Here is a 25,421-nt window from a genome sequence, read left to right on the forward strand (position 1 = left end):
GGCACCCTGAACTCAGCTGGCTTCTGGCTGCAATTCACGGGAAGAGGCACAGCGCTGGAGTTAGGGTAAGAAACGCGTGCGGCGTTTCACGTTCGAAGCGCTGCATCTGTTCTCATTAAGTCACTGGCCAAAGCCAGGTCGGAAGCTTAAAAATGCCAGCAAATCAAGGATTTGTGTGCGGTAGGAAAAGTGTCCAGCAAGTGTAGGAACCAGTGATGAAGCACTTACAGGAACAGAGGGAAAGACAGCCAATGATCAGAAAACTACGACAGCATCCTGGGGAGACCAGGTCAATGTCTGCCATTTCAGAAAAATCGCTGCTTACTTTGAAATCAAAAGTGTAATTGGTGTAAGGCATCAAGTTGTTTTCATAGGCGCTCTTGAGTTGGAAGCCATGCGTAATTCTTCCTTCAGAAGCCCCGTTTTTTCCGTTGCCACTGAAGTTCATGAGACACTCGTTATAACGCAACTCCTTGAAGTCCTTGTGGTTGTCAGCTACTATGCCATTGCTTAAGTATTCCACTACACCTGTTTGCAAAGGAAAGGATTCAGGGAGCTGCTTTAAAATACAACGTTCAGGGAATGTTGGCCTCGGAGTTAAAAACCAAAACACCAAAAACCCCACACCATGAGATTAGAAAAGAGCTTTTTTTTCCCCATCTAAGGGGAAATCTACACAGCAGCTTTCTTGTCCATGTCTGAGCCGTACGCACCTTTCTGACAAGCAGCCAGGGAACTGAAGCTCTCCAGCGGTTTTGACACGGACTTTTGAGGATTACAGTAAAACCCATGGTGCATGTATTGTAGTACACATGTGACGGGGTGCTAGAGAGGCAGCTTTCATACGTACACCTGACACTGCAGTACTGAACATCATCATTGCTAAAGCAAACCGGTCTCCTTAGAAAGTTTTCATGGTCCACCACGAACTCGCGTCTTTCCTACTTGTTATTTCTGCTCAAGGCATGGGCATTTATTTAACTACTTATTTAAGAACTACCTGTGCTTTTCTACATTGTTGTAGGCACAACCAACTCTTCTGGAGCATACAAAACTGATCGCAAAAAGCAGTCGACTCAACCGGAGGACTTGCATTCTCTTCAGCCAGATTTCGAAAGACAGCTGTTACTAAGAAAGCTTTCATCCACACCTACCCAGGGAAGTGCAAACTGCCCCAGTGCCCTCGGAGGAAAAGAGGATTCAAACGTTCTAAAATGGTAAGCTAAAAATTAAGCCCAAACCAGTCTTACCTGAATCAGGCAATGAGTTGAGATCCGCACACAGCACCAGAGGGATAGAGTTAGGATCTGCTGTTGGGCTACCGGGCCTGCTTGAGGCTTTCTCGAGGATATTTTTCAGTTCCGAGACAAACATCATAGTCTGAATGAGTTTCACATCTGAGTATTCAGGGTCCCAGTGCATGTGGGCATTGGCCACAATAAGCAGCTGTTTGTCCACATGAAGTGATTTCATACCTGGATAACCAAACACATTTTCATCAGGGAAGGGCTGATTGTGTGAATACGCGGATTCCTCCCTGTTAACCTTCAGGGTCTAGCTACTAAGGACTCCAAGTGGGACACACCAGCAGATGGATATACTTTCATTGCTGGAAAAAAGGCATTACCTGAACCACTACCGCTTTCTAAATTAGCAGCATTCACATGATATTACGTCACTAACTAAATTGCTCCAACATAGGAAAGAAACAGCCAGCAAAATCTGGTACCATTACAATTGCATTCCTTCTCTACTGCTCAGGTGGTCATCACTTGACCTTGCACCACTGTTCGATATTTCAGGCACAAGGGAGTTTTCTGACTCTTAGCTGCCACAGTACGGCAACTTGTTCCCTTGCGAAAAACTCAAACCTGCTTAAATGAATGCAATATGAACGCTGGAGCTGCTTTTACTATTTATCTAAGAAAGAGTACTCTGAAAGATGGGGCATGAAGTCACAGGCAGCTCCTTCCAGTCCTACAATTCAGACATTCTGCTCCTTTGAAGCAACAAGCGATCAAAAAACCAGACACGCAGACAGAGCAGGGTGGCAATTTTAAGTATGTTGAAATCATCTACTGCATCTGATCAAACTTAATCAAAGTGTGACAGTCAGTCAATCAAGTGGCATGACAAGATACCTGATCATCTCATTTTTCCCCATCAGTACATCAGCACTATCATATAATCACTGAGGGAAGATGGAAGAATTCAATCAAGGGGGAAAAACAAGAGTTGAAAACGGAAGTTGAACATTACCAGCTGGTACCAACGTTACTACTGGTAAAAGCATATGCACGTAAATACACTGACCTTGGAAAAGTTGAATTCGTCATGCAGAATTTAACGGAATAAGTAAGCAGAGACAAAAGCTTGAAAAGAGCAAGCTAAATGCTGGGCACCTGGCTGCAAGTGCAAATTGTATCACGTGTCCTCTCCTAGCTACCGATGGGCTATCTTTTCTCAAATCAGCACAGTGAACAGCGCTGGCTCATCTGCCAGTATTTGGTTACCACCCACCAATGGCAATAATATTCTAAAGAGCCGTATTATCTAGGAACAGCTCATGCCTTTATGTGGAACTGAATAATCACTGAGAACACCACGGGCATACTCACTTGCTCCAAATAATTCTTTGTGCACCTCTAACACCACAGCAACTCCGATGTTGTCCTTCGTCATCACTCTATTTAACATAGCTTCCGAACCTTCAGAGTTAGCCATTGCCACCTGGTTGAACTCCACTGTATGCTTCTGCACCAGCGTAAATCTGATTGAATAAAGAGAATCACATGTGAATGTGTGATGTACAGCTACATGAAAAGACATGGTTTCTGTCTGCACTCCAGTCAACCACATCCAAAGACACGCTAAGGCACATTCCTTTTGTCCTCTCATTTTACAAAAGTAAAAACAGTTCTTAGAAGTACTCCCCCAGTCAGGATACAGCTCTCGGTCTGGCGAGATACTCTCAGGGGAGACAAGATACCTGGGGTTTAGGAAGTGTTTATTTGTTTCAGCGTAGCACTCTGAGGGGACTATTCAGAGCAATGCTCACGGGTTACTGCACCTCCTCAGGAGTGTTCTAGGCAAAAAAATTAAGATGAGATGGTAATTAAAGGCTTAGCTGTTACTTTCGGCAAATGCATTACTAAAAACCAGCTTCTTTCAAACTGCTAGCTGCCACCATTAGTTTTGTGAAATTGGTTTTTCATTCCTTTCCAGCCTTAGGATGCCTGAAAATGCCTTGCTTCAGCACAAACTGAAGCCTACCTATAGAAGGGGGTTTCTTCATTTTGTGCTCTAAGAAAATTAATAAAGAGTATTATTAGTCTTCTGTTTTCACCCATGAAAGCCACAGAGTAATAATCAGTTCTCTATATACCCTTGTTAGCTTTGAGGTTTGAAAAACATCAGTTTGTTTTCACAGATTTCCTCTATTCAAAATCAGTCGAGTTGTTTTTATATAAGATCTCAAAGGCATATTTTTGTTTTCTGGAAGCAGTGAAAACTCTGAAAGGGAGCTAACGCTTTGCAAAACTTCCATTCTAATCACTGAAAACCATTCTGAGGCAATATTCAGAGGGATACTTGATGTGGTACAACCTGTGAGCAGTTTACACAGACCAGAAGTGTGGATGCCAGCACCTCTCCTCCTTTTCCAATAGTTTGATGCTTTTAGTGTACCAGAACTTTTTGGATCAGGTATTCAACAATGTAACATTTTGATTCATAATATTCCGTGATCCTTTGGCAGCAATACATCTTTTAAATAGCTGAAGATTAAGCCAGCACAACTTATAGATCTTTAGAGGGGTGAAACTTCTGTCAAGCAAGGTAGAAGTTTGCAGAGACGGTGAAGTAATTTATTAGATCTGCCAAAAACCACGCACACAAAGCACTTAAGTTTTTACTTTTACTAGCCCTCCTGCAACTTCCCTGTTCTGAAGTGGTATCTTTGTTCATAGTCCGAAGGGAATGGAAGGACTGTGTTGCAAAGAGAGCAGCAAAAGGGAAGGGAGGATCATTCTTTGCAGTGAACTTTATCTTCTGTTTTATAGCACAGTATTTCAGTTACCATGTACCCTGGGAGAGAAAAGCTTTCAGACCTAAATCAACCTGGTTTTAATGTATTTTTAACAAGCTACTTCTGGCCCTTACTTTTCAGTTTTGAAGAATATTGCACAGCCATCCACATGCTTTTTCTCCTGCTCAGACATGATTTTGGCACGTGACTTTGGAGAAAAGAATCCATCATATCCTCGTTCTTTCAAGGCTGGCAGAAAAAGGGTGAAGTATTGCTCTGTTTCCACTTCCTGGAATTGAACACAAACATCTTAGGCTAATAAAGTCAAGAAAACCCTTCCTATCACTGTATGGCAGCTTGCGCCTGCCTCGGCTTGCAGTCAGCAGCTCTCACCAAAGCAAAAAGCTTCTGTTTGCACAAATCATGTCACTTCCTAGACTAATGGCCTGCTGGAAACAGATTTACATTCCTGGATATCCTGGAATCCCCCCTAAAAGGGAAAGTGACAGGTGTATTTTGAGTAGGAATAGATTACACCTGATATTTTTGACAATCTGAATGTGGATACCATCCCAGGTTAAAACTTCTGAGGGGTTGACAGATATGCAGCAGCAATTAATATTTAATTATTAAAGCTCTTTCACAATGGAGTGCTCTTTCACACAAGGGTCTCTCGCTGTTCTGTAACAATACAGTTTCTTTGTAGTAACATTTGGTCTCCCAAGAGGATGTCAGAGGTTGATCTCTTGGGGTTTGCAGACCAAGGTAACTACTCTCTGCTTGTGTAAGATTTTTGCCTACCACAACTTGCTTAAAAAACAAAAGATCTGTTTAAAGGCAGGAGCATCCAACTGTTGTAAACGTCAGCAATAAATTTCTAATATCACAGCAGGATATACATAATAATGGCAACTGATACTTAACTTTGACGGTGAGAGTCCCCTTTTGCCAATGCGAGTGTTTTTGTAACTTTACCTTCTGTACCAACCTGGAATGGGCTAGGAACAGTGGCATTTGGGGCTATAGCGTTCTACATTCTCCCCTTCCGCAGTAAACCCCGTACACCCAGAGGGAGAGTATTTAGGATGCTTATCTGAGGGGGAAAAGACCCAGATCTTCCATTGCAGATTACCCACTGATTTAACTAATTGTATCTCACTTACTTTGTTTCACGTCATAAAACACAAGCCAATGCATAAACAAGGAGCTACGCACACAGCTTGTATTGGTAAGCCCCAGAATTTGTTAGCAAGCAGGCGAACACAGTGTTCTCAAGAGAGCATTTAATTCTAAAGGTGGAAGCTAATGTTATCTGTTTCTGATGAAAAACGGTTATTTTCCACTTACTTGAAGACTAATGATATCTGCATCACAGTTGACAATTTCTTCCATGATTCCTTTTTTTCTATACTCCCAATTGAGGGCCCAAGACGGGCAGTAGCCGTAGAGCTGCCGGGTGGCATATTTATCACACAACACATTGTAACACATAACTGTGAATGAAGCTGGAAGGAAAGAAAGAAAGAAAGGGAAAGGTTATCAACCTTTGAAGATTACAAAGGCTGAACTTAAGCCAAAATACTGAATCTTGCAGGGTCTGTTCTGGAGGCCCTACTGAACACGAGTCAGTGGGCTCATTCCACTGAGCGTTTCATAAGCAGGAGTAAAAAAGGCTCTGCTGAGCCAGCAGTTACCACCTAAGGCTAAACTCTTCCCCCCCAGAAATCAGCATTACTACCAAAATGAGAGGACGGCACGTGCGTAACAAAGCAATGCAATCCCATTTCTCAGTCAGTTCTTTACGACCTTTGGGGATGGGTGACATTTTAGGGGTCAGCAAGTATTAGGAACAGTCACTGTCTTTGGTAAGGAGAGGGAAAAGAGCAGGCATTTCAGTGATGGAGTCAAACCCCAGTATTTATTGCATGAGGTGCCTTGATACAGCAACTTCAGGCTTAAGTGACCTGTACAGTTCTAAAGCAAAAGCAGAACCAAGCTGCTGAAGAAGCCGTCGCTGTGTCATAATACCACAGCGTCAGACAGAAATGCTCCTTTAGAATGCTCTGGTTTTAGGCAGTCTGATTCCAAAATATTTGAATATTTGTACAATTTTCCTAGCACCCGTACAAGGTTTGTAAGTTGTATCAAGTTGTATCTGTGTCTATTGAGGCAAATGGGGAGAGAGAGTTCTGGGTGAGGGCAGGGAAGTGAAGAAAAAATGAAGTCATAAATTAGCAAGCACCTAATACATTATTAGGCCACATTTAAAAAAAACACGAGAAGTCAGCATGCAGCTCATCAGATCATTCAGTGTGAAATACTTTCACACACAAATCTCTCAACTACCCTAGATTTTACATCAAAAAAACAAAAAGAAAGGTAAATACAACATCTTAGCACCATGCCACTGGAAAAGCCTGCTCATATCTGCAGGGAAAGAAGCGAGTTTTTACTATTAGACTACCCTACAACTGCAGGTTTTTTATATACTCGCAGTCAAAGCAGATTTTTGCTGTTTGGTTGTTTCAATTTTATAACAACAACCAACTGGCTTGTTACAGTTTCTACCATGAAATATTCCACAGCCCACTCACCTAATGCTATGCTTTCTAATGACTTCTGAATTCTGTTTCTGCTCAGGAAGTTTGGTTTTAAAAAATAAAACCAAAGTCCGTAAAACTCTGCTGAGATACTGATTTGTAAGGGAATTTGAAATAGAAAAGCAGAACTTAATGTTGTGGTGGCTTACAGGACTTACAGCATTTTCCATTTCTTGGTTTTTTTCTGGTTTGTCATTCTTTAATATCAAAAAAAGTGACACGTGCCTAACGCACGACTGAGTTAAGCTTTGAAGACCTGCCAATTTCACGCTTCTAAAAAGAAAAAAGTACAGAAGACTTGCCATGTTATTCTTGCTGGCTATTAATCTGACCTTCTGCAATACAATATTCGCATTTTGATTCTTTATACAAGCTCACGGATGCCTTTTGAGGGCTATATTCAGGATGCACAGGGGAAGAAGAGCCACTGGATTTGGACAGCCTGAAGAAATGCTGCCTCTTGCACTTGACGGAAAGCAACAATAGAGGGCATTAAACTAACTTCAATAGCAGGCGCTCCACGTGTTTACTTGCACATAGGGACTTCTCTAATCTCACTTTAGCCAGCCTGTGCGCGCACACGGCATTTGTATACAGTTATTTTAAACTTACTATTTCTGAAAAAGGAATTCTTTTTAAAAAAAGCTCTTTTTCTCTGGCATCACTGCCTGGAACAGTTTTGGAAAAGCCTAACATGGAAAAGAAATGACCGGCATCCCATTCAAATCACAAAAATGGTATTTACAGCACGGCCATATGTTAATTGTTATAGTACAAATGAACGCTAATTGCTATTTTCAATCTGATGCACGTAAGGCAGAAGACTTATCTGAAAATAAAGCCAAAGAAAAGTCTTTCAGCTCATCATTGTGTGAACACAGGGAAAAGAACCACAGATTTACCTGAGGGCAGAATTTGGTCTCGTTCTTTTAAAGTAATCCATGGCCTTGGAGGCAGCTGCTCTGGATGAACTAAAACAAATTTAAACCAGTGATTAATTCAGGGTTTATATTTGTAACTCACAATTTCTAAGTCAAAATGATGACTGAACAACTATGTCCATACTGTGCTCTGCAACCTCAACTCTCCAAGTCTTTTTACACTCCAGGGAAGGCAAAAATCATTTAAATGGCTAGCTACAGTAAAAGCAAATTTGTCAGTTGTAAGATTCACGACTATTTTTCTCTCTTGCTTTCAAACCTAGAAGCACCACCAAAACACTCCTGCACTTTTAACACACTGCTGTAGAAGGAAGGGTAAGTCCTGTAGTGGTTCAGACAATCCACACTCCCCTTCTCCAAGAACCTTACCCTATAGCCATCATTCCTGCAGTGTTGTAACTTGGTAGACATCAAGTGGCAAAACAGAAAGCTCTGTTACAGAACCACGAAGCAGGATTTAAACTTGATATTTTTAATCACTTTGGTGTTTCTAGATCTGAATTCGACATTCTGCTTGCATTTGGATTATAATTTTTAGTGGAAAGTATCACAATGGCTTCAGCAAGGAAGACTTTGCACTTTCTTGGTAATTGAAGGGTTTCAAACAGAAGAGTGGGAACAACTGGCTGTAATATGGTAACATGGGAAAAGCTTAGATGATACATGTCAACCTCTTCCATTGTGTGCGAGCGTGCCTGTGTACGACTGGAACCACTTGACAAAAACACAAAAGCAGCTAGAAAATACTCTCCCTTCCGTGGTTCAGATTCTTGTTTTAGCAGCAAATACTGTCAGAAATGTATGCTTTTAAACCGCTTCTGTCAATCAGATTTGTAGGGCTGTCACCTGCTAGATTGTCAAGCATGTAGTTCAGTAGCTTTCGAGTTCCGTCTGGATCCTGGTAGAGGCTGAGAATATCTTGTGATAAAGGATTGCCTGCCAACAGCATAAAACAACAACTGGGTGATTAGCTGCCTGACTTTCTTGAGGCTTTCCAACCAAAGAAAACCTCCCATAATAAGAACAGACAAATTGACTCAGAAGATCTTTAGGTTGCTTAACTTGGAACTGTAGAATACCACAGTAACAGTGCTACAGAAATAACCAGCACACACAGACTTTCTTCCTTCAGCTCACCTCGATCAGGGTTAAAGGGTCTATTTACCTATCTACAGACTTGAAACAGGCTTGTAAGGAAGTTTAATAGCATTGAAAAAGAAAAACATTGTTTTCCAAACTGGCTGGTCATTTTTGCTACAAGTTTCATTATCTCAAATAAACTGTAAGAAAATCATGTAATACACAAAGCTTTTGATCCCAGGCCCCTCAGTCATCCAAGAGTACTGCTAGGAATGCTTAACTGTCAGGAACTCACCTTTCAAACCTAGGGTTTGTAGCTGGAAGAGCCGTCCAAGTTCATAAGGCAAAACCCGTAACAGATTGTTATTTAAAAGCAATTCCCTGCAGCAAATGCAAAAACATTTTTCATGAGTATCACTTCAGAAGAAAACTCTTAAAGCGCTCTATGCTGCTTCATCTTCAAAGATGACACTTTTCACCCTGAATTTTTTTGTATTATGGAAAGATATGTCAATCTTCTCATTTCAAAGCATGACTGAAATACTTTCAATAGGGAAAAAAAATAGCCACAAAAAATCCAAAACACGAAATTAAATCAGGGAGAATTTAAACAGCAGGCAGTCACCAAGTCTCAAGGAATGTTTCAGAGCAGAAGACTACATAGCTTATAGACATGTATCTGTAGTGATAGAAAAGAAGGGTAATGAACCCAGAAGTAATTATTAGAACTGAAGCCTTGCACCAATCTTGAATTTTTCAGAATAATTTTAAATACAAGAAGGAAAGCTAGAGGAAAACTGTGGTCCAAATCCCAGAATATAGATTTTTTTGACAGGTTCAACCAGAACAATTTCTCTCACCTGAGAGATACCATGTTTCCTAGTTCTGCTGGTAAACTTCTGAGTTTGTTGGATGACAGATCCAGGTAAACCAGATTATGAAGCTTGGCAATATCAGGTGGAATGCGAGTAAGATTATTGTCATTGAGGTGCAGAGCAGTCAAGTGCGTCAGCGACCAAAGTGACGTACTTAAGCTCCGCACTCTACCTGAAAGAGAAAAGAGTCACCTCTTCAGTCAGGTTTGCACTCTCAGACCATCAGATACCAACTATATGGGGGATGTCAGATTATGGGATTTCCATTTTGGAAACTCCACCACTTCACTGGAACACTCAGTGGCACTTGCAAAAGATACCTTCGCGTATCTTTTCTATGAGCAGACTTTACTTACCTAACCCTCCCAGTTAAAAGGATAGAGACAGAGGTATGGTTCTAGGGAAGCTGATGTGCTACGCAAAAACTCACATCCAGTCCGAGTTGGTGTTTTAAATCAACTGGGCTGAACGTGAGCCAGCCAAGCTCGAAGGCAATCTGCGAAGTCTGTTAGCCCTCCTCCCCCAACTTAGAATAGCTGTTTTCACAACAGGATCCCCCATCTGAAAGACTCTGATGCAATCCTGGGGTACTGACAACTCCGCCGAACCAAAATTCAAAACGAAATCAACTCACCCGAGATCTCTAATTCAGCCCAGTGCGACTTCTTCCCGTTGGCTACCTCTTCTGCTGACATGATGGTGTAAATTCTGCGAGGATCTGGGGGATCATATTTTTCCTTTGGCATCCCTGTTAGTCTGAAAGACCATCACAACCATTACCATCTGCCACTCAACAACATTTCTTCATTTCTAGCCCTCCAGGTGATTACCTTCCCCAGTGACGCTCTGCAAAAACACATGCCCTGGAGTTTACATACAACAAATATCACGCTGACATCAGCCCAACCGCTCCCAGCGCATGGACTTCAGCAGGTGCTCAGACCTTTGCAGAATACGGGTCCGTAATGCCAAAGGGCATTTCTCTTCCCACAAAGTTTGGTCCTCTGCAATCATCTGCAGAGTTACCTTGTACTGCCCCGATACAGACTTTCTGGATTCCCTAGTTTATCCCCCCGACCAAAGCACAACCTATGTCATCACTGAGTTATTTGCTGCGTGCAGAACCTGCAGACAAGATGACAGCATTTCCCTGTTCACGGCAAAAGCACACGGACTGCTCCCTCCTGTAGTTTTCACAGGGAACCAATGATTGAATGGAAGGCTCTCCTCTTTGCTTGCACAGCAATTATTTTCAACATACAAAGTCCCGTTTTTGCACTCCACTTACAAAAGACTTGAAAATGCAGTCTGAAGGGGAATTAGCTCAACTTTTCCATTAATGAACTAGCTTTTCTGTTTTGTGCCTTTTCATGCTCAGTATCAGTCAAGACCTTTTTACTTCTAATGGCCTAGGAGACATAAAACAAGCTCCAGTAAAATTCTCATTAGTTGTTCTCATGCACACAGGGCTTCAGCCCAGTTCAAAGCTTTAATACCAGATGCACTCGTGTCTTAAGGGTGAGCTTGCGCACACACAAATTCAACTGATCTCGTTTTCCAGATTCTTGTCAGAAGAGAGCTCCAAGGTCCCGTTCAAAAACCATACACTTTCCAGATGACACGGGGTGAAGTTTCCCTCCATACCTCCCCAGACTGTTGTGCTGAGAAAGACTCAGCAGGGAGAGGGGTTGTTTAGTTTAAAAACATAAGGTTAGCTGAATTTGCTCTTCACTGGTCTTTTCCTCCCCAGACACACAAAATACACAAACCCTGATTTTACACAAATTCAAAGCAGCTGGTCTGCAGGATTCATTTTTTCCCTCATATACACATCTCTACTACAACTGGCTGCAATAGCTGTGAAGTTGTTAGAACAACTGTAACTCGTTTGGTTTGCTGAACTGACAAGACAGAAAACGATGAAGAATTTGAGAAAACTAGTTTGAGGGTTTTTTTAGCTAGTCCAACTAAACAAAGATCACACATCCCCTTTATGAGCTTAAAGTACTGCAGTTTTTTCCCAGTTGATGCAGATAGCCAAACCAGCATTCCAGCACTGCACAGGCGCAGTTGGGAGTTGTCAACAGGAGTTGACAACAGGAGTTGTCAGGGCTGTGCCCTGCAAAGGGTCTCCTGGTGCTTCCTTCCCTGACGCCCAAGGAAATTCCATTCACACTGAATTAAGGCTCCCTGTTGCAAGTGCAGGGCAGATGCGAGCCCCATGTCTAATTATAGCCAACTTCTATTTACCGGTGAAGTCATACGGGGAGGAAAGCTACAGGGTAAGAGGATTCTGCACTCACACTGCTCAGCTGCAGCAATTCAGTTCGGGGTGATGAATGAAACAGATTGCTTAAGAACACGGGATTAGACCTGAAATCTTTTGATTCTCATTTCAGAACCCCAAAATCGTGAACGGTACTTCCTGACAAAATCAGAGTTACAGGTTATGCTTCAGGAGCATTACATCTCCGGTGTGTGGGTTTTGCTGGTTTTATTCTCACTGTTAAACACATGCATGTGCAAAAGCAGGGAGCAGCCCCGGCCCCATAAACAGATTCCTCACAGCCCCTGCTGAGAGGCGTAAGAGCCGTCTTTCACCTTTTCTCCTGGGCATTCTTGCCCTTAGATGCGTATGAAACTAATCCACATTCCAGTGAGTCTCGGCACGGCTTTTCCTGGATTTTGCTAGACCCCTGGAAGCGACTGGAGACATCCAGCAGAGCTGTGAATCACTGCTGAGGGTGGGGGGGGGCCCAAGACCCGAGCACTGGGAGAGCTTGCAGTCCCTGGCAGCTGCAGAGAGCACGGCCCCAGTCACAATGCCTGCACGGAAACACATTGCAACACTACCACACTTTGCATTAAAGCCTAACCGCCTCAACTAGCACAGACTATATTATCTAGCATACTACTCAATACAAATTTTACGTGCTATACACCCGAATCAAGACCTCGGTCCTAGCATTTCAGACACGGCATAAACAGAGTGAGTCTGCCCATGCCACAAAGCAGCAAGCTAGTTCTGCAGCAAGTAAAGCTGTCACATCACTGTCACAGGATTACCTGCAATGATCCTTTAACAGAAAATGAGATTTCATTACCTGGCAATATTTATTTCATCTGCAAGGCATACTGCAGATTAGAACAGGGAAACCTGAAAGCTCGGTGGTGAAAATCAAGCAGAATACTGACAAAAGGGTTAAGGGTTTATGGCAGAAAGGAGGTTTTTTGATCTTTAACTCTTAACCATCAAACATTTGAACTGACCCAGGATGAGTCTTCATATTGCTTTTTAATCAGTTACATCTTAAAGCAATCCGTGCTTCTACCACAGCAGGGGTCCCAAGACATCACAAACTTTGCTGCCCTGTAGCCAGCATCAGCACTTAGGTGAGTGCTCTATTAAACATGCTGTGCTCACCGAGTCTTTGTAATTCTTGTTTTCTACAGCATAGTATTATAGTAATATCAGACCCAGGCAGATTTAAATTTCAGTTTCTGCATACGGTCCCCTCCCTGCCCCATGTACTGCGGGCAAAAGCTTTGGCCACAGTTCCTTCCTATGGGCTTCTCAAGGTGCATTTCCAGCTAAAAAAGCAAGCGGGAAATTATCCGTATTTCTGCTTGCCATCTCATCCCAAGCCAGACACAGATGGCTAACAGCTTGGGAAGGCTCAGTCCAGCCAGGGGTCCTGGCTGTCACACGCACGTCGATTCAAAGTCTTGAAGCAGCAGCAGTCTCCTCCAGCTGCTGAGCAGCCTCACTGGAAACCAGAGCAGGGCTTGCTGTTCCCACTGCCAGACCCCAGCAGCTCCTCACAATGGGGCAGAAGTCGGATAAATATCCCAGGGCCTGGTGATGAAGTCTTTAAAACTGCAGTGGTTAGACCATCTGAGTCACCCTGTACTCATCCACACCTGCCCACAAGCCAAGAGATGACCACTGCCCAGGTGACACACCATCAAAAAGCTTCAGGATTACAGTTTCCTCCTTGGCAGGGAACCCAATTAAATTATGTTGAAATATAGCTCATTATGAGAAGTGCTCTGCCAATTTAAAGCAATTTGCGGCAGTCAGAGGCCCTCCAACAAAATGAGCCCTGAACTGCGAGTCAAACGACACGCACATTTTTCAGATATTAGTCACATCAATATTATTTTGAAATAGTAGTGAGTCAAATGAGCATCAGCGTAATTTCCACAGTTACAGAAAAGGGAAAACAAATCTAAATCAAATATACTTTTTTTTTTCCCTGCGTAACAGCAACATTGAGCAAGACTTGAAAGCCACCACATGTGGGTTTTTTTGAAGTAAAAATGAATTCTGCCCAAGTTCCCAAGTTGTATCATTCCCATCTCTCCCTCTGCTTGTCCTGGAACTAAACCAGTATCCAAGAATCCCAACCTATTTTAGCTCGGTCTTTGGGGAGCTACACTGAGTTCCCTGAATCAGTTAACCCCAAAATCAGACATACATTAGCACAGTCATAAGGAACAAAGCAGGAAGCTCCAGGCAGAGACAGGAGGACTGAAGTAGCGCTGATTTAGGTCAGCTTGAGCGGAGTTGCATCCTGTGGGTTCAAGTAAGGCTTTTGCTAAAATTCAGCTAATACAGGTGTGACTTGAGCAAAATACGTGCACTCAGTTCCTTTGCTTCTCAAGTGGGACCAAAAAAAAATTCTTGCCAGCTTTTCTTCTGAAGAGTTCCCTTCGGAAACTTTTGAAGCAACTAAAACTTGTTCTCCACTACAAATCTAACCCTGTAAGCTGAAACAGTATGACCCTGATATTGTGTGAATTAAAGAAAACCTGAACATGAGAACACCAATACATTAGTAACAACAGTATTTAAGCTCTGAACAAACTTTGAAAGCTGGGAGTTCCTAACAGTGTCATGCTTATGTGCCAACTCTTTCGCTACCAGTTACCCCCCAAAGCCTCGGCATGACTGGCACAGCAGGGTTACTCAGCTGAAACCCTGAGTATGGTCCCAGGTGAACTCAAACAGCTCTAGCTCAGCTGTATATAAAAAGGCTAGGGGGAGGTGATTTGGTTTGCAAGTATTGTAAGTTTGTGGCTGCCTTATTTTTTACTCTTGTGTTTATAGGCTGCTGTATTTGTTGGCTTCTGTGTATGGGGCACGCTGACTATCAGTTAAAGCTAAAAATAGGAATAATGTAATAGTACTGAAGGTGTGAACAGTGAAAGAATAAAGTTTTGAGCCATCAGGCTGCACCCTAGGCTTCTACTCTGAAGACACATTTTTGGGGGGACAACAAACAACAGGAGCTTCTGCACGTTTGGAGTTTCAGACAACCAGGTAATAATCACTCTTCTGTAGTTAACTATCTAAGACTTTCTCAAGTTATACAGGTGTGGAGAATATGAGATGGGGAAGATTTAGTTAGCAGTATGAAATATAAACTGTGAATTTCTTAGGGAGAAGCTGCAGGCAGTCCTACAAATTGCATCAACAGAACATGAGAAAAAAGGACTCTATGCTAGGGATTAAGAAATTTCTTAACTCATAGTGTTTTTTTTTATATGGGTGGGGGAAATCAACAGCAGCTGCAAACATAGAAAATCTCTTCCATTACAGAGTACACCCAAACAACCAAAGTAACTATCTCAGGGTCGATATGAGAGATGAACTGCATCACTATCATTTTCAGTGAAGTTGGATCGCTTCTTCCAAAGGCAAATACCCCCCATCAAGTAGAAGGATTAACGTGTGTCCAGTGGAAAGGGAAAGCCTGCTTAAAGCTGTCCAGATTATTTGGCATCTACGCTGCAGGAGGACTTTGAAGCCAGATAGGTCGAAGTCCCTTAGAGATACGTGCTGCTGCAAAGTAATGACCAGTCCCTTCCCCACAGAGGTTAGAAGATGCATTTCTTAAATTTTGGTGACTATAACATGTTGTTCTGTTTAAGTTTGTTCATACCTCAATGCATAAATGAATTCTCTTGTTTCTAACGAGGAAGCAAATCGAAAAGAGCTGCAACTTCATCTTGCTTCAGCCCTATGTTCATGGATGTGTTGGCACAACTCAAAATCCTCGCCTCCAGCAGAGTGACATTCTTTGTGACTCCCCCCTCAGTCTCTGTATATAGATGAGTCAAACTGCCAAAGCATTTTGAAAACTATCCAGCAGACGGCCCTGAATCATTCCTCCTTCCTCTGTGCAGTAACAGCTTACTGTCCACTTCCATATGGTGATCCCTCCCAGGAATTAAAAAGTCTGCTGGCTGACGAGCCAGAGTGTGTGCATGCGCGTGTATACACACAGGCACACATTTAACCCTGGAAAGTTGGACCACAGGCTGGAAAACTGAGCCATTTTTATCTATGTATTTCGTAAACAGGACTAAATGGTTGCAAAGGGAGGAGAGGAAGGCTACTCATCTGTAGTAAGCATGTTTTGCTTTTATGTGAGCATATGACAAAAGTGTCCCTGTTTCAGCCTCCTGAGGGAGGGGGGGGAAGTACAACCAATACCCACAAACACGATTTAAGAGTACTTGGGGTGTGTGTGTGAAGATGCAGAAAATAAGGTGATTGTTTAAGGGTATGTTAAGGGGATTTAAAAAAACCTGCTAATACTAGTATATGCTTAAGGTAAACTACTTAGTTTATCGGTGTATCTAGTGTATATATACTAGCACAAAAATACGCATGGAGAATTCTGATAGTCTTTTGCCTGGATCTGCATTTTCTTCCTTGTGCTTTCCTGCAGGAACATGTTCAACCACCTCTGCATGTGCTGTCTCTACCAAGAGTTCAATGAGCACTGTGAGTTGCCAAAGGTTGCCAACTGTCTCCTTTCAGTTTCTTATTCCAAGTAACCTGACTGGGAATAGAGCTTATCAGTGAAAGAAATAAAAATGTCTCAACATGTTGGGGTTTTTTTATTAAAAAGAGAAAATAAGCTTTTTGTTACTGTCATCTCCCAATACTGAGATTTCAAACAATCTTTGAGGGAAGTATAATCAAAGTACATAAACAGAGACTACCTGGACACAAGTAAGTATCCTACCAACAGGAGGATAGTTAAACAGTAAGTGGAAGTAAACTGCAAGGCAAAAGATGAAATCTGAAGTGAACATTAAATCTAAGGAACAACTAAAATTTCAATCTTAGCACCATGGAGCTAGCAACAAAAGATGAAGCCCACAAGTGCAAATGACAAAAAAAGTTTTGTTTTAGAAATCTGTAAAAAGATCTATTTATTTTTGTACCATCCATCCACGAAAATTGTTTCTCACAAGAAAGTACACTGACTCTGTTATGCAGAGGGCTCCTCTATGTGAGCTCAGTAGGACTATTGATCTCTACCCACTAGCAGTCTCTTCTTCAGCAGAAAGAGTCCAGAAACACATAGTTAGGAGAACTATGGAAATCTGGATCATTAAAGGTCATTTACTTGTATCTCCTTCCAAGCCTACAGCAACATTAACTCTGCCTCTATAGAAACCTGTAGACAGGGCCTCAGCCTAGTTTACTTTTTAAAAATAATCCGGGCTCCAAGCGGGAAAGAGACAGAACCTTATTTCTGTAATGCTGCTAGAAAATTACATCAGCTTGTACTCTTCTCATCTGCTAATGCGTTTAAAAATACAGCAAGGTAATACAGGGGTTTTCTTGAATGACATCGGTCACGCATCTAAAACCAAACTTGCTTTAGTATGACATCTTTGCTACTCTTAGGTTCAGTACTTACATTCCTTAACTTGAAACTTTTAGGGAGTCTTCACACACATTGCAAGTTGAACATTTTTTTAAAACTGCCACCTCTTCTACATGATCAAGATAAATATTAGATGTAGAAAATACTTCAACAAAATAAGCTTCAGAAGTAATTTTCATAGTCCTTCCTTGTACCTATCACAAGGCAGATGTCCTTCAAGGACTGTAGCTTTTATATTGCAGCTGATGTAGGCAAAATAAGCAGAAGTGTAAAGCCCTAATTGGTAGGATCTCTGTACTGATGCTGAGAGGATGAAAAGCTGTTCCTCTAAGCTGTAGCTGGTCAGGAGGCATGTTTGTGCTGAGAAGCAGATGGGAACAGACTCTTTATTATGGTGCTGCCCCTGCCTAGCCCTTTTATCTTTGCCATAGTCAAGGGAAACTCACAGCCATCCACCAGGTTTGGAACAAGGCTGCACAGGCAGGAGGCATCTTCATGGAGTCACTTCAGGGTCAGGAAAAGAGCACTGCTCCTTGATAGACTTTGGCTGACCATTTGTAAACTGTTGCAGTCCGTGCCACAGCAGTGGCAACCCCGCCAGAACCTGCATGCAGGATTTTGGGCTTGCACTCCCCACTCCAGCTAGCGAACCCAGAAGCATAGTGAAAAGGACATATCGACAACAAGCACAGCAACAATACAATGGAATTTGTCCAAACCTTGCTCTAGTTTTTATTCCATGTGGTACTTAGATTAGGCTCAGCACGAGGAGGCTATTTAAGTTTTGTCTGTTCAGTTCCACAGAAAATCCTCTCTTTGCTCATTAGCAAGCTCTTCATTGTGCAAGAGGCGCAGCAGTTCACAGGGATCTGCTAGAGGCTGTCGTTCAAAGAGACTGTTTTCAGGGACTGAAAATACAGTCACCGTTACCTTAACTACACAGCTTTCCTCCTTTCCAGCAAGGAACTGCCTGTGCCTAGCACGCTGGTTAGGGTGCTGGCTCAGCTTACACAGAGCTGCTCGCGTGCTGTTGAGTCCCTGTAAGGCAAGCAACACAAGGTGTACAGCCGGCTGCAGAGGTGTTCACAACCACAGCCCACAAGGCTTTTTGCCTCCTCTGTCTGTCTTGGCATACCAGCGCAGGGAAATTCAAACTGGGGGTGGGAACAGTGAAATGCAAGAGGTAACCAAGAACCTGCAGTTGATTGTAAATTCAGTGGTGGTGGGAGCCCAGGGGGCTTCATGTTATCACTTCAACAAAGACCATAAAAGCCCAGAGAAAAACAGAAAAGTCATATAAGCAAACCCTGGAGAAAAACAGCCAAAGCCAAGGGGAGGAGTGGGAAGGGAGGGAACGAGCTCCATCAGATTAATTCTAGAGCCAACTGGCACTCACTTGATGGAAATGCTAATTGTCCTACTGACATACACCCACTAGTTATTTCCCCCTGTTCCCTCATCTCCTCTAAATGAAATATAGAGTCTTTTCTTAAAGCACAGGTAACACAAGAACATCCAGGTTTCCACCCTTCCTCTTCCTTTATGTCACACCCCCACTTACAAGAACAGTTAAACTATTTATTGCATGGAAATACTATGTAGCATTCCGTAGTGATTTTTAATTTCTGTATTTGGTTAACATTTCAGTCCTTACTCCAAAGAACAGTTTCTGCTCTGGTTGAAATAGGCTGTTACCTCTCATGGTGTACATGACAACTCTTGAATATCTGCATCAAGTCATAGAGTAAAACATGCCTTTGTCTGCAGATGCCTTTTACGCTTGCTGCTTTCACAGGAGCTCTTAGGGGCTAGTTGACATGCAAACACAGGGTAGGTAGCTCCTCAAAAGCAACGCTCTGCTCAACAGAAATGCATACAAGGGATCTATTATAGGGCAAGAAGAGTTTCAACAGCCAGCCTGTAAATAAATCTAACCAGAAGGCCCCAAAGGGATGGCTTAAATACTGCATTTATTTACACGAGCATCCCACACTAGTTCAAAGAAATGACCCATTTGCAATGCTGCCCCATCCCCTGGAGAGCGCTGGTCTTTTAATGAGATACAGGACAGAGTGGCTTAAAGGCTTAAGAACTGAAGTCGCTGGGAGCCTGAGGAAGGAAGCAGTCAGTGCTGGATCAGTAGCAAGCTTGAAGACAAAATGCTGTCCTGGGCTGTGAGCGCAGAAGAAAAGCAGCCGTGCACAGCTGCAACTTAAAGCTGGAGGTTTTCCTAGGTCCACTTTGACAGCAACAGGACCAGGGTGACAGAACTCTCCACACCAAGAACTGAGTGAGCCTGAAGTGGCGTGGTGCGCAAGCATCCTTCTGAGCCTCCAGGGAAAGAGTTGTTTTATTGACAAGCCTAATCCAACACCTCAGCTCATTCAGTCACTTGCTTAGAAACGATAAAAACCCTGTTAAGGTTGCCCCAAGCCAACACCTTGTCTCATTCAGCTCCTCATGATCAATAGTTGGAGAGAAGTCAGCTATCGACCTGTTTTTTGAGCGAAACTACACCAGAATTATTAATTCACCTACACCACTGCAGCGACTCGGAAGCGGTCTTCTCAATGAACATTTCTCCCTTTCTTTAAAAATACAACTGGAGTCCTCAATAACCTTTCATCCTTCAGAGAAAAGTTTGTGCTAGGAGAAAGGAACAAATGAGACGATTTCTGCAGCTACAATGTTATCTTACCCTTTAAATGGTAGGCTGCCAACACTTTAACAAAATAAGCAAAGCCCAGCAGCACTTCAGCTACTCTCCCTATATGACAGAAAGATAATGGCCAGCTTATCGCTCACAATCTGTGCTTTGCAGCAATAATTAACAGGGAAATCTGCCACTGTAAAACTTACTTCAGATAGCTTTAAAGTTACAAGGCCTGCTCTGTTCAACTACACGTAGATTTGGATGAGTCAAAGCTCTAGATTATAAAAGAAAGGAGATAAAAAAATAAGAAGCCGGAGAAAAAAGTACACACCAATAGTGGAAACTGTTTTGCAATTGCTGGCACAATAAATTAGCCTTTTGGTATTACAGCCCAGTTTCAACAGGTCACAGGACGTTGCACTAGTGCTCGAAGTAGCTAGGCTTGTATGCTCAGAAGAGGGAGGAGAAGGAAAGTGGATCTCTTTAAAATAAAGCAGTTTATAGGCATAAACCCTTTTCTCATAGGGTATATTTAAATGTACTTTACTTCTTTAATCAAAGAAGTAAAAAAGCTTGCCTGATAGCCTGAGAAAAGCATATTATTTGGATATCAAAAGGGAGTTAGTTCAGCTGCTTCTGTATCTGATTATCCAAATCTTTCCCATGTGCGTTTACACCACACTTAAACTTCTGTATACTGGATGTAGTTTTAAAACCAATGTTGATGAGTAACACGTACTCTTCTAGCTATGTTCCAGCAAGGTGGAAAATGAGAAACTACAGCAACAATAGCCCAAGACAATCTCTGCGGGGATGAGGAAATTCACCTCTGACAGGTGAGATGTGAGTATCTGGAAGGTAAACTATGAGCATTTATAAAATCTGACCACAGCAAAACACACAAAGGCTGTGATGTCCAGTGGGTCAAGACACTACCCAGGGGAGGAGGTATCCTGTTCTTTAAACCAAAATTAGCAGCAGGCTAATTCTGTTGCCCAGAACGATCACTGTAATAGTTTATTGGAAGGAAGCAGGCCATATGGGAACAAACCCTGAGGTATATGTCAGCTGGCAAGAGGGGTCATGGCCAAGAGCTGAAGTGAATTGTGCCCGTTCCTCTGCCAGAAGATAGGTTGAACTTGGGTTGATTCTTCTGTTCAGCCACTTCAAGGAATTTCATCTAAAGCGCATGCATCATCTACCCAAGGAATAAAAATGTGGCAATTTCTGCCAAAGTTTTTCAAACAGGTCCGTTTTCTGTTATTTCTTAATATGCTAGCACGTGAGAACTTAATTCATGAGTTTCCTAATGTCTGTGTTGGCAAAGGGTTCCTTGCAGTTCCCCCTCCCTCCCCATCATGCTGAGTTTTGGTCATGGTCCTTCGCTGTGGATTCAGAGTTACACAGCCATCAGGCACTGATGCAAATGCTGCGGCCCCGATGCTTGCTTTCAAAGCAGTGAGGTGCCAGGATGTCCAAGTACACATGACACTAAGGACTATATAAACCTGTGAAGAACATAATGATCTCTGAAAGGAAGTTAAAGAAGAGAAATGTCTGAAGCCCCGGTTCTACCAAGTGTCACTCACTGCTGGGTAGCACCCCCCCCACGTCCCCCCCCCGTTTTAGAGTCTAAAGCAAGAGTACAGACACAGTGGGTATGCGGAAGAGGCAGGTACAGATTCAGGAATGCTGTAGCATTGTTGACAGCTTGAGGCTTTAAAACACAACACCTAATTTTGCAAGTAGAAAATACTTCTGAGTTATACTCATCTCCCCGCATACACATCTAGGGTTGTTTTGTCCATACCAGCAGCCACCACGAAATAAATAGCCATCTATTAAAAATTGAACGGTTCCACATTCACATGCATGGGGGAGCTCTGTTTGGCAGCACCTACGGGTACTACAGCAGGCAGGAAAACATCTTGCAGACTAGGTGTCATCACAGGACTAGTCACTGTGCAGTCCTCAAGTCAAACCATACATCAAAGAATAAAACTGATATCCTAAGGTCATAGCCTCACTTAGGCTTTGCTCCATAAATCTGCAAAAAGGCTATATAATCTTGTAATCTGAGATATGTCAAAGAGATCGTAGTACTGTAAAAATACCAAGCCTCCTATTCTATCCACAGGTCTCAAACACTTAATGTATGTGCTTCTCTCATCCACTCAAAATATTCCTAATTTATGAGATGAACTGCACTTATTCCCAGTCTTTCACTCCAGAGTGAGGAGAAGGAAGAGGATCATTGCACAGGTACAAAAGCATGCCTACAGACTGAACTACTCCCAGTGGTAAGACATGATTTGGTTGGAGGAAAAAATGCAAGCCAAGGGCCATCTGACAATCTGAACCAGACTCTTCCTGGCACTTGTGACTATATTCTGGTATGTGAGAATTCGTCTGGCCCCGTTTTCCTTTTGCTTTCTTAACTTTCCAAAACAAGAAGGGATTAGAGGAAAGGCGTTCACAAGTGGAAATTTCTGCTGGGTGGATAATTCATCCTGTGTTACTTCCAGGGCCAGTTGTAAACTCATGTAACAGAATAAATATAAATTGAATTTTAAGGTATAGAGGAAGCACTAACCAGTTTTCTGGAACTACATTCCACACTGTCCCAATTGGCCTTTTCCTGCCCAGAGCTGCAAGTTCCATGAGTCTAAGAAAATGCAAAGAGTGTTTTCTTTTACCTGGACAGCACTGTTTCTGACAACTGCTATGCTTTTATGTCCCTTGCAAATCAGTTTTAGAGCTTCCTGCTGGTACAGATAGGAAACTTATCTTGCAGCAGCCTGTGTCATGTGTGCAAGGGCTGAGCAGTGCATACCGATATGTGCTCCGACAAGAAGTGAGTGAACCAACCCTTTCCGAAAGTCCAGGAAACACTGGCAGTTTCAGATGGCTGGCCATGGTTCCTATCTGCATTTCTTCCCACAGACGACTGGGTGACAACTTTATGCTTTCTTCCGACTGTTTTAATTCTACTCCAGCTCTCAGACTTGGAGCAATGAGAAGAGCAAAGGGTATTCTCCACATGTCAAGGCTGACTCAAGATAAAAGACATTTATTTGAAGGAGATACACCCTGCCTCGTGCCACTGGGAAGCTTACTGACTTCATGCAAGTACATACGGCAAGCAAGTCTCAGGTGTACTTTTGCTTCCACCCTGCAGGAACAAACTCCCTAGCTTACATGGAAGAGAGAAATGCATCGAGAGTATTTGAATGGGACCTTTCCACTGGAAGCTCTCAAATACCTTTTTAGGCCATGAAATCTCTAGCACCAGGAGCAGGAATGGCTGCAGGCCACATAGCTGAAAACACAAAAACCTGCAGGACCTCTCCACTGTTTACAAAACAGGATGGTGATGTCCAGCAAAGCATACAAAGTATGTTTTCTGCTTTCCTGCTTTCTCAATTTTCCTGCCAGTATCACATGGAAAAAACAGTTAAAAATCTGCAGAAGGAAGTCTTCAATGTGCTTCTCTATGTACCCAACGCCAAGCCAGCGCCTTTTGAAAGAACCTTTAGATTGATTTCTTAGGAAGGAGAAAAAAAAATATTAATTTGTGATTAGAAGGCATAAAGATGTTAAGTCAGATGGAAGCATTCCTGAAAAGCGAGGGGAAAACTAACGGATCAATTCATTCAGCTGCCCTAAAGGGTAAACAGCAAACGAGCACAATCTACAAGCCCTGACTATTATTAACAGCTTGACCAGAAGTCGATGCTTTTTGTAGTTATATTTGTACTTGTGAAATGTGATGAACTAAAAAAATGTTTGATGGACCCTGACACCGAAGCAAAGAGGAAAAAAATGAAGAGGGATGACACTTACATTATTGCTCCCAACGTGAGGTTTGGCTCCCTCAGAGAAGAAACTTGCTAAAGAAAGGTTGTTTCAGCTGGTAATGGACACTCAAAGAAATGAAAACAAGAGCCTTTCTGGGTCTCAAATTCACCCAAAAGGCCTACATCGTAGCACTCAAAAAACTTTGCTTAGCAGCCTGTAAAAACCTCCTTTTCAAAATGATGCGTTACTGAGTCAGGCTTCTGGAGCTGTCAAAACGTCTTAAGAAGAAAACCAAGGCCATTTTTTTACGTGGGGAAAGCTCCCTTTTCAGTGCTGGGACCCCATAAGGTGAAGGCTACATATCCCTTCTGTGTGTAGCTGTGAGCCGTAGCATGGGTATTTCTACAGAGAAGATGATTCCCTTTCCCCCTCACTTTTCGTGAGCAGACCTTCTTCTCCTCCCCACCTGTCCCAAAAGCAGACAACAAAACCTTCCTCCACAGCAACACAAGGCTAAACATTCCTCTCTCTTCGGCAGCTTGCAGAACTGCCTCAGCCTGTGAGTATTTTTTGCGTTTAAAAAGCTTTTAAGGTAGTTTAATTGGGTTTTTAGATTCAGATGGTTGTAAGTAGGAGACTGGGGAGCTTTGACTTGCAGTGGTAGTTAGGGAAGGATTGCTGGCCAGGATAAAGGGCCCTTAGCTGGGAGCTTTGCGTTCCATTCTCCCTTCCAACACAGGCCTCCAGAGACTGCAGGTGGGTGCCCAACTCAGGAAGGGCACAGGCCCATGGGCTCTTTGGAGGAGACCTGCCTCCAGTAGCTTCCCAGCCATAAAAATTCCATAAAAATTCAGCTCTTAGCTGAGGGCACAATAGATTTTTCCTTTATACTTTGTTCAGGGTAACAAATAATCCTGATTCACATCAGCCGGGATGATGGCAGGGTGCTCTGAAGGATTAATCGGTTCTGTCTGTAAACAGCCAAAGATTCATCAATCCTCAAGCTGCAAATGGGGGTGGGGAGAACCCAAAACTAAAACCCCTTCCGAAGATCCATCACCCCATTAACTCAGAAAGTATATGCCCCCTCCTGAGGCTTGGCATCTATGTTCCTAGACTTTTCCCTCAAGTGGATCTACTTGAACTGGAGCCAGGCAGCAGTACTGCTGTTCTGATCCCAAGATTGCTATTTTTGACACAGCCGCTTTTAACCATCACTGTCACAAGCAAGCCTCAACTTGCTTTCAGCAGCAGGGCAATGAGCAAAAACCCTTCTCTTCCTCTCTCCTATGGCTCTGCTCTCACTGTTGTGCTAGAAGTGGAAGTTTCACTTTACCCAACCTGTTTAGTTTTGACAAAAAAGGCAGAAGTATTTAATTTCTCTGCTGCTAACATAGATGGTCCAAGCACCTTTGTTAACAGGACTGTGTTATGAATCTGTGAAGCATGCCTGCAGACAACATACACACAGCGTTAACTTCATTTAAGATAGGCGCCTATACCATCCTGTATTCTTATATCCTAGGAAATCCATAGAGAGTCCTACAGCCCTTTTAATCTCATTTTATATACCTTTCTCAGAGAAAAGGTAAAGCTCCTTTACAGGCAAGCAGAATGTGAAAGACAGCCATGTGGCAAATGCTAAGCATAAACAGCTACAATGCCGCGCCATCATAAAATGCCATTAATCATTTACATCAGGAAATGCTACAGTAAGGGTGAACACACACAACCTTATCTGTTCCGTGTGTACACATGC

The 25,421-nt window shown here is 42.7% G+C and overlaps 1 protein-coding gene across 4 annotated transcripts in view; it reads right to left on the reverse strand.

The window, feature by feature from the left end:
- The window catches only part of CNOT6L (CCR4-NOT transcription complex subunit 6 like), a 36,926-nt gene that overhangs the window by 6,218 nt on the left and 5,287 nt on the right, over positions 1 to 25,421 (reverse strand). For 3 of the 4 annotated variants that reach the window (XM_037392800.1, XM_037392810.1, XM_037392826.1), the window contains exons 2-11: positions 10,158 to 10,279; positions 9,509 to 9,695; positions 8,944 to 9,029; positions 8,415 to 8,504; positions 7,530 to 7,598; positions 5,375 to 5,532; positions 4,162 to 4,316; positions 2,619 to 2,770; positions 1,251 to 1,475; positions 326 to 528 (exon numbers count right to left, since the gene is read on the reverse strand). In XM_037392800.1, coding sequence (XP_037248697.1) covers positions 326 to 528; positions 1,251 to 1,475; positions 2,619 to 2,770; positions 4,162 to 4,316; positions 5,375 to 5,532; positions 7,530 to 7,598; positions 8,415 to 8,504; positions 8,944 to 9,029; positions 9,509 to 9,695; positions 10,158 to 10,269 — 1,437 coding nt within the window. In that variant the 5' untranslated portion in view covers positions 10,270 to 10,279. Of the gene's footprint in view, positions 1 to 325; positions 529 to 1,250; positions 1,476 to 2,618; positions 2,771 to 4,161; positions 4,317 to 5,374; positions 5,533 to 7,529; positions 7,599 to 8,414; positions 8,505 to 8,943; positions 9,030 to 9,508; positions 9,696 to 10,157; positions 10,280 to 25,421 lie in introns of those variants that run through there. The other variant, XM_037392819.1, reaches the window with a different exon arrangement.

Source organism: Falco rusticolus, chromosome 1, assembly GCF_015220075.1.
Source record: "Falco rusticolus isolate bFalRus1 chromosome 1, bFalRus1.pri, whole genome shotgun sequence".
NCBI classification, from domain to species: domain Eukaryota; kingdom Metazoa; phylum Chordata; class Aves; order Falconiformes; family Falconidae; genus Falco; species Falco rusticolus.